The sequence below is a fragment of the Rutidosis leptorrhynchoides genome, chromosome 7, assembly GCF_046630445.1.
Source record: "Rutidosis leptorrhynchoides isolate AG116_Rl617_1_P2 chromosome 7, CSIRO_AGI_Rlap_v1, whole genome shotgun sequence".
Lineage (NCBI taxonomy): Eukaryota > Viridiplantae > Streptophyta > Magnoliopsida > Asterales > Asteraceae > Rutidosis > Rutidosis leptorrhynchoides.
Genome location: NC_092339.1, coordinates 160,780,732 through 160,794,530, shown reverse-complemented (window position 1 = coordinate 160,794,530; position 13,799 = coordinate 160,780,732). Strand labels below are relative to the sequence as shown.

Here is a 13,799-nt window from a genome sequence, read left to right as displayed (position 1 = left end):
TTATTATTTTTATTAATGATAATAATAATACTAACATCATATCAACTTATACTTATCGAATTATATATATATATATATATATATATATATATATATATATATATATATATATATATATATATATATATATATATATATATATATACTTTATATAATAATATGAATGATAAAAAAATATTATGATAAAATAATGATAATAATATTAACATAGCAATTATAATCTTAACCTGTAATTACATGTAATATATTAATATTACATATTAATGATTATGTAACATTCATCATATACGAATATTTATTTCAATAAACACAGTATTTTAGTTATGTACAAAAATCATATATATATATGTATATATATATATTGTTCACATATTTATTTACAAACAATTGTTCGTGAATCGTCAGGAATAGTCAAAGATTAAATGCATTCATGTAATAGTTTAAATTTTTTTGAGATTCATATATACAGATTCTGCTTATCGTGTCGAAATCATAATAAGACTAAGTTTAAATTTGATCAGAAATTTTCGGTTCGTCACACACATAATTCTAACACGATTCACCATTAACATAATTCACTAGCATAATGCACATATTTCTAACAAAATTTCCATTCTCTATCTTACTAAAACAATCAAGAAATGTCAAAAGGCAACGTGGAATCAGATACCCGAAATTAATAAAATTTGCATAACAATTTCTTATGTGATTGAAGCTTGTTCAGTAATGGTGTAAATTTGGCAATGTTATCAACCAAATAATAATACAATTTGAGTTATGTCTATTAAGGTAAAGATGTAGCTAAAAAAAGAACATAAAAAATCAAACAAGCTATATGTAATTTGATTATAAAAAGCTTTGGGGTCTTCTGCGGGTTGCGGTAGCCACCACTCCGTCGCGTAAGGAAAGCTTTTTTAACGCTCCGGTGCATATGCAAGTTTTTTTTAACTATATGTTTCGAATAAAAATAGTTTGACTATAATAAAAATAATACTCCATATTACTAAAAAGACAATATCCCGTTTTGAGAGATCAACCAAAAGTAACTTAATCATCAATAATTAAACTAATGAGAACCTACATAATTTAGATACTTTTGTTAATTGATTGTAAAATGTATGAGAAAATATAAAAACTTTTCTAAAGAAATTGAGTAATTAAAAACCTAGTAAAAAATATTGTTAAAAGATGAGAAAATTTGGGAAAAAAATGTTGAGAAGACCAAACTGAAATAAATTTAAAAAGGATGGGAAGTGGCTGAAAATTAAAATGAAATTGATTGTAAAATGTGAGAGAAATATAAAAAATTTTGTAAAGAAATGGAGTAATTAAAAATCTAATAGAAATATTGTTAAAAGATGAGAAAATTAAGAAAAAAAAATGTTGAGAAGACTAAATTGAAATAATTTTAAAAAGGATTGGAGTTGGCTGAACATTAAAATGAAAATTATCGTTAGCAGGGATGAACCTGGGACCTTCAGGTAACCAATTGGCTAAACTACTAATTGGGCAGCATTACATTTCTTTTATTAAATATCAATTTATTAACTAAGAAATAAATAATAATGAGTTTAAAATAAAAAAAACAAAATTGATGTGACGTTTACTACAATATCTCGTGCTTTTTATGTTTGATTATATGAGTAATTATTAAATATCAATTTATTAACTTTGCAATATGTTCTTTTGAGTTTTAAAATTAAAAACAAAAAATTTGATTTGATGCTTGCTACAGTGCCTTATGCTTTAATGTTTGATTATATGAGTAATTAAAAAGACAATATTATATTATATTATATTATATTATATTATATTATATTATATTGTATTATATTATATTATATTATATTATATTATATTATATTATATTATATATTATATTATATTATATTATATTATATTATACTCCCCTGTCTCTAATATATTGTCCAGTATTCTATTTTAAGATGTAACAAATTAATTATCGACTTCCATAAATAGAATATAAGAAGAACTTTAAGTTCTATTAAACCTTTAATGTATGTGGATAGGATTAAAGGTAAAAGAAAATGTAAGGGTAAAACTAAAATGTAAACAGAAAATACGGTACTTTTATGACATTTTCTTAAAACTGTGTGTTTTTTATCTGGAGACAATCAATATGGGACAGAGGGAGTATTATATTCTATTATATTATATTATATTGTATTATATTATATTATATTATATTATATTATATTATATTATATTATATTATATTACATTACATTATATTATATTATATTATGTTATATTATATTATATTATATATCATAAATATATTTTATATATAAAAATAAAACAAGACTAATTATATAAAAAACTAACTTTTATTTCCATTGTAAGTTCTTAATTATAATCCGTAATTAAAGTTATGAGTTAATTATTAATTACGCGAATTCATGAATATATATATATATATATATATATATATATATATATATATATATATATATATATATATATATATATATATATATATATATATATATATTAATGGAGTAATATTATTATTATTATTATAGTCAAGCTATTTTTATTCAAAACATATATTAATGTATGTATGTATGTATGTATGTATGTATGTATGTATGTATGCATGCATGCATGCATGCATGCATGCATGCATGTATGTATGTATAATGTTCAAAATCAAAAATCACATGTTCAATTGTGAATTATACAAAATGTTTATATGTTCATAAACACATCTGTACATGTGAACGGAAAATTTTATATTTGATTATATAGTTAAATTATAGGTTTTTTCAAAATATTCTTTGTGCTTAATCATACTCTTCATCAACATGTATAAGTGATTCAACCAACTAACCTGTAAAATCCTTGTAATTTAATTGTTACCGTAGTTTTCGCCCTTTTTTTTATTTCCCGTTTGAACTTTTATATATATATATATATATATATATATATATATATATATATATATATATTAAACATGAAATTATTAGCCATATTATCTATACTTTATCATACATAAGTTATGAATTATTAATTACGGAGTAATTATTATCCTTTAAAGTTGAAGAAATATTTCAGTTTAGATTTTAAGCAATTGATAAGACCAATGACCAATTTGACTATGTTGTATATATATTAAACATGAAATTATTAGCCATATTATCTATACTTTATCATACATAAGTTATGAATTATTAATTACGGAGTAATTATTATCCTTTAAAGTTGAAGAAATATTTCAGTTTAGATTTTAAGCAATTGATAAGACCAATGACCAATTTGACTATGTTGTATTACAACTTATTTAAACACTAAAATACTTAAGATTGACCCATTGATGATAGTAAAGTTGGCTCAACAACCCATTATAGCACAATTATAAACAAAATTATTTGTCCTTTTGTGCCCAATTATGGTCCATTCTGGTGGCCCTTTGCTTGGAACCCACGAGTATATTGCAAGATGACTGCCACCTTGTTTTCTAGAACCACCAACAATGATCACTCGATCCCCACATCCTCTAAATGCAATCCCCCATCCATTCATACTATCTGCTCTCGGTAGCGGTCCAATATTCGCCCACACATTCTTCACCTTATCGTACTTCTTAACCACCATTTCAGCACAGTTTGCTGCATACAGTTGATTATCAATAACCGCAAGAAGCGGTGGAGCCATTAAATCGGCCCCACCACCAGGAGACATATTTGGAACATGTCTCCATTTCTTAGAAATCGGATCATACTCTTCACCACACATCATAGCCTTTTTACCAATCCCATCGCTACCCCCAATGACATAAAACTTTCCGTCCATAACAACACCCGAACTCATCTTCCGTGGCTTCAAAAGGGACGGGAGCATTTCCCACGCTCCCGTCTCACTGTTGTAGCTCTCAACATAATCAACAGTTTTGCCACTTGTCAGACTTACTCCTCCCGCAAATATTGCAATCTTTCCAAGACTTCCGGACCCAAATAGGCACCGTGGGGTCCTCATTGGTTCTTGTGGGGACCATGAGTTTGTTAACAAACTGTACTTATAAATCACTTGGCCAAACATTTCTTTACCAAGAACCAAAAGTTGTGTCCCAACACCGAGTGACTCTTTATCAGATAGTTCGAAACATTTATCCGCATTAATGATGGGCATATCAATCCAGTTTTTGGTAACTGGATCAAAAGCTTCCCATTTCAACATTTCGCATGAAAAATGAACCCAATGTTCAGTTACTCGACATTCGCGTCTTTGCTCATAGATCTCACCACTTTCAACGAGGTCACGAAAGGTATTGTTTAGCGAGGCGATCGAGGCGTAGTAGTACCTCGGGCAAGTTATGAAAGTCGAGAAGTTTTCGAATCGCATGTTTTGTAGATTAAATGCTAGCTTCTCTATGCCATCTTCCATGTTTTTGGATTGAAACAAAGTCTTGTTACCTGCGAGATTTCATAGAAAGCACATTAAAATTAACTTAAAAATTATTATAAAGACTTAAAAGATAAATACACTAACAACAAATTTGTACATTCACCATATTTAGAAAATACAACAAATCTTTACCAATTTGATGTTCGTTAATGGTGTTTATCATTGAATACTCACAAGAGCTCTCTCAATATTATGGGGCTGAGCCGAACTCAATGGAATAAGAGGTTGGGGATTGAACACCTTCTAAAAGTAACAAAATATATTAATTAATTAGAATTAGAGTGCGTTGCACGGGTGTGTAAAAAGCCGTGCAAAAATTGTAACAGATTATATCATTCAAGTATGTAAATAGCGAAGATAAAAAAAACGTTAGACCCAGTGCGTTGCACGGGTGGGTAAAATAATCGTACAAAATTAATTGATTTTTTCAAACAATTATTCTTTTGAGTTTAAGAGCCCGTGGTGTTGACAAATTTTAAAAGTTCTTTTGAGTTTAAGAGTCCATGGTATTGATAAATTTTAAAAGTGATATTGGGTGGTATTACTAACTTAACGTCTACACATTTTTTTACTTTTCACAATTAATATCTTTATATGAGTCATTTGAATATTTTTCATGGAACGTGTCACATGAAAATACGTTAGTAAAGTCTAATTTATATTTGTTATATGTTATCATTATATAATATATAATAACTCTTGTATAAAACATATGTAAGTCACATGTTAGTGTATATATAGGGTTATGAGCCCGTATGTTGCACGGAAGTTGTATATTTATGATTTCGTAAATATAAATATTGGACTTTGAGCCCGTGCGTTAAATTACTGTTAATGAGCGGAAAAGTTTAACTATGAAATATTTGGTTAGTAAAAAATTCATCTATATAAAATTGTATGTGAGATATAATTGATAAATTGAAGAAAAAAAAATGATTTTATATAAATTACAAAAATATACGATAAATTAACTTTAAAAATGACAGATTATAATTAAAAAAATACTTTTATTTATCAAGTTACCTTTTAATAAATACAAGATGATAAGGAGGCTAGGGAGCAAATCAACCATTGATATGCTAAAGAAAGTACTACGTTAATTTCCATTAAAGGTAGAGTAATACGGAGTAATAATAATTAATTTGGATTTACATAAAAGGTAATAATATATATAATAATAATTGTAAATAATATATATAATCTATACATATAATATAATATATATGTATAACAATTCATAAATAACTTTCAACTACAATTAAGAAAAACTTTTTGGTTATATATATATATATATATATATATATATATATATATATATATATATATATATATATATATATATATATATAAGGAGAAGATCAAGCGCTAAGTGGGTATAAGTGGGATAAGGGGATAAGTAATTTTGTGATTTTTATATCTTTAATTCTACAGCTCCGATTTAAAAAAAAAAAAATTTGTTGGTATCTATTTTCAGTGTGTAGATTCAGAAAAAAAATAATTTTTTTTTAACTGGAGCGTTAAGATGCATCTGATGCATGTTATCCGATGTTTGATGCATGTTAACTGCCTTTCATGCAGCAGATGTATCTTAATAAAAAAACAAAGAAAAAATAACTTTTGATTAAAAAAAACAGTATTTAGGGTTTAGGGTTTAGAAATTAGGGTTTAGAACGTGTTTTTAAACGAACAGTTTAGAGTTTAGGGTTTAGGGGTTAGGGTTTAGGTTGAGGGTTGAGGGTTTACGGAGTAAACCCGAAAACCCTAACCCCTAAACCCTAAACTCTAAATCGGGCTAGATCCTAAAAAAAAAACTCAAAATTTTTTTTTTTACTTATCCCCTGTTGAAAAAAGATATAAAAAAAAACTCTAAATCAGGTGCATTTTAAGCTCCTGTTGAAATTTTTTTTTTTTTCAGAATCTACACAATGTCAGTAGATCACGGATTTTTTTTTAAATTGGAGCTCTAATGTAAAAGATATAAAAATATCATTTTACTTATCCCCTTATCCCTAAAAAGTCACTTATCCCTTGATCTCCCCCCAATATATATATATATATATATATATATATATATATATATATATATATATATATATATATATATATATATATATATATATATATTTACAGAGTTGTAATCCCTTACATCCATTAATTTGCTTGAAATCCAAGGGACCAATGAGAGCGTGACATGTGGTGCGATTGTAAACCCAATCACATGTGATTATGCATGTCAAATCGAATCACATGTGATTGTACAATTCAATCACATGTGATTGTGCAGTTAAATCACATTTGATTGTAAAAAAAAAATTTAAAATTTTTTTTCCAAAAAAAATTTAAAATTCTTTTTTTCGAAAAAAACATTTTTTCAATTTTTTTCAATCACATGTGATTTTCGCGGTACATGTCGCGCTCTCATTAGTCCATTAGATCTCAACTTAATTTATGAATTTAAATAAATATTCCTCAATATTTACAATTATATATGAAATTATGTATTTATAAAAACATCATTAACGTAGAACATATCTCTCAATAGATTTTAATCTCTCAATATATATATATATATATATATATATATATATATATATATATATATATATATATATATATATATATATATATATATATATATAGGGGCAGGATCAATGGGGAAGTAACCAATCGGGGGGAAGCGGGGGAAGCAAAAAATTTTTTTTTTTTTTTTTTTTTTTGAATTTTTTTTTTTCCGCCATCAAGATCACACGAAAATATGAACATTTAGAAGAGACACTTCATGATGAATGTTATTATTTATGCGGGAAAACAATAGACAAAAATAACATTCAAGATAATATTGTTCGTGAAGAATATGAACGTTTTTTTTCTTCATGTTTTGTGAAGTAAAATTTAGCCCGATTTAGAGTTTAGGGTTTAGGGTTTAGGGTTTAGGATTTAGGGCTTAGGGTTTAGGGTTTGGTGTTTTGGGTTTATTCCATAAACCCAAAACACCAAACCCTAAACCCTAAACCCTAAACTCTAAACCGTTCGTGTTAAAAACTCAATCTATATCCTAAATCTAAACGCTAAATCTAAACCCTAAACCCTAAATTTCTAAACCCTAATATCTAAAGCCTATAAACCCTAATATCTAAACCCTAATATCTAAACCCCAATAGCTAAAACTTCAAAGTACGCTCGAAAAACACGATAATTGTTATATATTACTTCTTCGAGCGTTTTCCCGCCAAAATAAAAACATTTATCACAAAGTGTCTCTACTAAATATTCATATTTTCATCTCATCTATAATGTTCGTGATTAAAGTTTTTTCAAAAAACGAAAAAAAAAATATTTTTTTCCCCCCGAATGGTTACTTCCCTCTTGATCCTACCACTATATATATATATATATATATATATATATATATATATATATATATATATATATATATATATATATATATATATATATTTATCCATCGATAGATTTTAATTGAGTAATTTTTAATTTTATTTTTAAATTAATTTAGATTTGAAAATTAATATGAATTAAATGATTAACATTATTAATATGATAAAATATGAAGTTTACTACTAATTTTTATTGGTTATTTTATCAAGTGAAGAACCTTTTTTTGAAAAACAAAAACAGTAACGTGGAAATATAAAATGAGAAGAGAGTAAAAATAAAATGAATGTTACCTACCAACTTCACAAGAGCCAAATTTCGTTGTTTGTCTCTCCTATTGTAATTATGTGTTTCTTCTTTTGGAGCTTTCAAATCGGGAGGAGAATTTAAACGAATATAAGTGAGAGTATATAATATAATAGAAGAACATGAAGAAAGTTGAGCTATAGTATGAATTTAATCCATCTCATTGTTACTGTATTTATAGGGTAAAAAAATTCATAAAAAGAAATAAATATAAGAATTGATGGACCACAAAAGCCCCGTAAAGCCTTGAATTTATAATGTCACTACGAGATATGCCACTTGTTAACGAGTGATTGGCTAAATTTGCCACCGATTCTATATTTATAAAGTTATTTACTAATCGAAAGTGTGAACGATATCTCTTTTTGCGGTATATATGCATTTTTTGGGTAAATTTTTTTTAAAAGGAATGAAATTTAGCAAAGTAGTAAGCGAGATATCTGTGCAGTATATATTTTATATATGAGCTTTATAGTGTAACCGACGTAAAAAAAGAAAGAAATGTAGTAGTTGAGGGACCCACAATGTGTCCTTACTGGACTTGCCACTTGTTAATTGGTGATTTGACAACCGCTCATATGTTTCCAATGTCGTGTAATTTTCAAAGTAATTTACTCTATCGAAAGTGCTCACGTAATTTATACATTTCAAGTTCATCCCATTATAAGTTTCCATTAAAAATCTACCAACTTCACTCTTCACTGATAAAATATCATCTTTCTCAGTGAAAACTCTTTTGATTGTTTCAAATACAAAGTGGATATTTGATTTAGGAAAACTCTAAATAGCATTGTGTACATTTGTTATGAGACAATGCAGTAGTACAAACATGCAATTTGTAGGGTCAAAATGTAGTAGTTAAGGGACTCTGTTTGTCCCTTAATTCGATATTCAAATTTATTATTAATGAAAGCTTCAATTTGAGTCTCACCAAACTTTTTGAGAAATTCATTAGTAATGGTCAAACGTAATGATTCTACTCGTATCCTCGGGTATTGATTCTTTTGACTCAACGCATCCGCACCAACATTAGCTTTGCCACGATAGTAAAGTATTTCACAATCATAATCCTTCAAGAGACCTAACCATCGGCGCTGACGGTTGTTCAAGTCCCGTTGATCAAAGATATATTTCAAGCTCATAGGATCTGTATAAATCGTACATTCAACACCATAAAGATAATGATGTCATATCTTCAAGGAATGAACCACCGCCACCAATTCGAGATCATGAGTCGGGTAGTTCTTCTCGTGTTCTTTTAGCTATCTCAAGACATAAGAAATGACTTTACCTCTTTGCATTCATACACAACCGAGACCATTAATCGAGGCATCACAATATACCATCATGTCTTTGACCCCTTCCGGTAACATCAACACCGGAGCTTGAATCAATTTGGTTTTCAACAATTGAAAAACAATTTCTTGCTCATTTTCCCAATTAAATTTTACATTTTTTCTTGTCAACTTCGTTAAAGGAGAAGCAATCTTGGAAAAATCTTGAACAACCGACGATAAGCACCGGCCAATCCGAGAAAACTCCGAATTTCCGTTGGCATAGTCGGTCGTTCCCAATTCTCTATAGCTTCGCTTCACCGAGTCCACTTGAATCCCTTCCTTATTAACGATGTGACCAAGAAATAGCACATCCCTTAGCCAAAATTCACATATAGAGAACTTAGCATAAAAATTCTCTTTCAATGTTTTCAACACTTCACACAAATGATATGCATGTTCCTTCATGCTCTTGGAATAAATGAGTATGTCGTCAATGAACACAATTACAAATTTATCCAACATAGGTTGGCATACTAGCTTCATAAGGTCCATGCAAGCCGCAGGAACATTCGTAACTGTAACACCCCGTCAAAATCCCTTTGACGGAACGTTAACTCTGGTCCCAGTGCTTAGCTTGACTTCTACGTAACGACAACAATTTACAGCGGAAGCAATTAATACCTGAGAATAAAAACACGCAAAACAGGTCAACAAATAATGTTGGTGAATCTACAGGTTTAAAGTAATGTAACTGTATCTGAAGAAAAACAGTTATCAGAAAAATAGTTTGATTTCCTTGACCATGAGATTCCATCGTTGCATACACCGAGCACCTGAATACTAGCAATGACCCGAGTATAGGAACCACTATACCCGCCTTTACCTCCTAAAATGTTATACACCTGTACGAGTGTATCTAATGTTCAAAATAAATGCACCACTGCTTTTATAGTGGGTGAGGTTGTCAACCTAACGGATCCGTCCATCTAAATTGTGCTTACACCGATGGTATTAAAAGTATTCAAGCTAGAGGCTTTTTGAACAAACTCATTATACATATGTGTAATACTCATGTCAATATAAAAGTAATTGAAAATGTAAATATAACAGCGTGTATTCTCATCCCTGAAAACATGTAAAAAGCGGGACTGTAGACTCACCTTTGAATAAGCTCGGAATGAAAGACAAATGACTTGTACGGTTTAGACCCGAGTAATGTAACCTAAGTATACGTTTGTAGGTTGGTCAATATATGTATCTTATATAAGTGTGGTTTCATAGTGTATGTTGTCTTATTGCTCGACTCGACGCGTTTCAAAGTAAAAAGTCAACTATATCATGCAAGTCAAACAAAGTCAACCGAAGTCAAACCGAAAGTCAAACTTGGTCAATGAGGTCAACTAAAGTCAACATCAGTAGTTTCATGTCAAATATTGGTCAATAAGTCAAACCTAAGTCAAACAATACGTTTTAGGTCATGAATGATCATTTTCACAATTTCAGTTTATCGTTCTGCACAAAGTTTATGAACACGTAGCATACTTAGCACATTATCTCATAGTACAAAATTCAAGTAAATATGACAAACTCCAGATCATAATTACACTTAAAATCATTTCCAATAAGTCCAGCCAGGGACTCATACGACAATTAAAAGTCAGGAATCAGAAGGAATACATTTGGGGTTTGACAAGTCAGTTTCTGACCGCGCACTGATTTCATTTTGGCTATATCCGGAGTTAGGAACATGAAATTGATACAAGACCAGTGGCCATAGTTCAAGAACAAATCAAAGTAACACATTTCAAAAATCTAGCCACTTTTGTCTAGCCAATTTGTGCAGTTTATTCGTGCAAGTTGATCATTCAGTTTTCAGTTCAAGTCAGAATTCACATAAAGTATAGCTCTATTGTGCCCAATGCATAAGGTTTCAGAGATTGACATAAACTAACAATAAGTCACATATCATATTAAGTTTCATTTTTCAGAAGCATACATGCTCAATCAATATAAAAAATTCACAAAGTACAAAACCGTGTTCAATTTACAGATTCGATTCCCATTTCGTTAGTCACATTCGCATACGATTATCTGAAGATCTAGATACAATTAACCTATGATATCTACATGAAAGATGAAGTAATTTTTGTATATTTTTCAAATATGCAAAGCTTTAATCACAAAAGTTTCTACATTTTATCATATAAGGTTATTTTCATGCAAGTGCTGTATAAAACTACATTTACACTAATTTTAGCATATCTCGGGCTATACATAAGCAAACGACATGATATCCTAATCTAAATTGAGTGTTTTTAAATTATCTTTCCAGTGATATAAGTCTCACATGCCAATTCGTTGTCTATCAATACCAGATTTCTGATCAAGCAACAAAAACACAATGATAATTCAAATCGACATAACTTAATCATACGGAAACGAAATCAAGCGAATCCAAAGCCTAAACTCAATAGTTTTTCGCAAGGAATCTGATTATAACATAATAATTAACATTTGAAAAACTTAATTTTTCTGATCAAGCAAATACAAATTCGTTTTTAAACCCTAGCGCACCAAACGATCAAAATAACGATAACGATTAACACGTACGCGTATAGACTTAAGCAATTGACAACATAACTATGAAAATTTATTAAAAATCAGATTTTTATGATTAGGGTTCATGTAAATATACCTTAGATCGCCAAATAAATTACACCAATACGTAGAGGATAACGCGAATTGAAACTTTGATGTTGAACTCTTAAGCTAAAAAGCAAAAATTGATGGTGCTATGGGATGGTGATGGGCGATGGTTCATGGGGGAGGGGAAGAAATCGACTGCACAAAAAAATTGGGTAGGAGATAATGCAGTTTAGGTTTAACACATACTATTTATATTAAGCCATAGTTCCACTAATCAACACTTAAGTCCTCCAAGTTGCAAAAATTTAAAAATAAAGGATGGGGAGGGGGAGTTCGAATGGGGCCCATGGGGAGTGCCCGGGCTCGTGTTTTGCAATTTCGTGTAATCGTGGTCCGTTTTAAGTGCTGTTTAGTCGTACCGAAGGCCCGAAACGCTAACCCGATCGTTAAACGCAACCAATCGCTTAATTTATTAAAAACCCAATAAATTAAATATTTTAAAAAGTTAATAATTAATAAAATTAATTATTAAAATAAACCCGAGCGTTTCGTTGCTCAAAAAGCTATTATCAAAATCGTATTGTTTTTATCGTATTTCATTATCCGAAATATTTATTTGAATTAATATCAACCCATATTAATTATTGAAACCCTTCGAAGATCAAGTACGCATTTAATACACATAAACGCATAAAAGTTAAATAATCGCCATTAAATAAACTAACGGAAGGTTAACGAAAGTAACGGAAAAATCAGGGTTGTTACATTACCCACCTGTTATTGAAAATTTCGTCCCGAAATTTTAGTGATCGTCCACTGAAGTAGTTTCCTCGGGAAACAATTGCGGATACTTCAGCCTCATCTGGTCTTCACGCTCCCACGTGAACTCTGGTCCTCTTCTCGCGTTCCACCGAACTTTAACGATAGGAATTCTGCTTTGCTTCAACTGTTTGACCTCACGGCCCAAGATTTCAACAGGTTCGTCAATGAAATGAAGTTTGTCGTCGATGCGTAGTTCCTCTAAAGGAATAATCAAATTATCATCGGCTAGGCACTTCTTTAGATTGGATACATGGAAAATGTCATGAACACCGCTGAGTGCTTGTGGTAGTTCCAATCTGTAAGCTACTGGTCTAACTCTTTCAGTTATCTCAAACGGTCCAACATATCTAGGACTCAGTTTACCTCGTTTCCCAAATCGTACAACACTCTTCCAAGGTGATACTTTAAGCATAAGTGTGTCACCAACTTGGAACTCTATGTCCTTCCGTCTAACATCGACGTAACTCTTTTGATGACTTCGAGCCATTCTCAGTCGTTCCTGAAGCTGTAGCACTTTCTCAGTCGTCTCCTGAATATTCTCAGGACCTGTCAACTGACTATCTCCCAACTCGCTCCAACAAATGGGAGATCTACACTTCCTTCCATATAATGCCCTGAAAGGTGCAGCTTTAATACTCGCATGGTAGCTGTTATTGTATGAGAACTCAGCCAGTGGTAAATACTTATCCCATCTGTTTTCGAAATCCATGACACACGCTCCCAACTTGTCTTCAAAAATCTGAATAGTTCATTCGCTCTGGCCATTCGCCTGGGGGTGATATGCTGTACTCATATCTAAACAGGCCCCCATTGCTTTCTGCAATGATTGCCAAAACCTAGAAGTAAATCTGCTATCGCGGTTGGATATAATGGATATAGGCATTCCATGCCTAGAGATGACTTAATGTAGATCTAAGCCAACTTCTCCAT

General features: G+C 30.1%; 1 protein-coding gene across 1 annotated transcript; it reads right to left on the bottom strand.

Moving 5' to 3' along the window:
- Window positions 1-3,351: 3,351 nt before the first annotated feature.
- LOC139859736 (F-box/kelch-repeat protein At1g26930-like) lies at window positions 3,352-4,404 on the bottom strand. Its single transcript, XM_071848511.1, has one exon. The coding sequence runs from the start codon at window positions 4,402-4,404 to the stop codon at window positions 3,352-3,354; it is 1,053 nt and encodes a 350-aa protein (XP_071704612.1).
- Window positions 4,405-13,799: the final 9,395 nt, after the last annotated feature.

Bases quoted from the DNA above. Each gene is read 5' to 3' on its own strand.
- LOC139859736 (XM_071848511.1), bottom strand. From the start codon at position 4,404: ATGGAAGATGGCATAGAGAAGCTAGCATTTAATCTACAAAACATGCGA.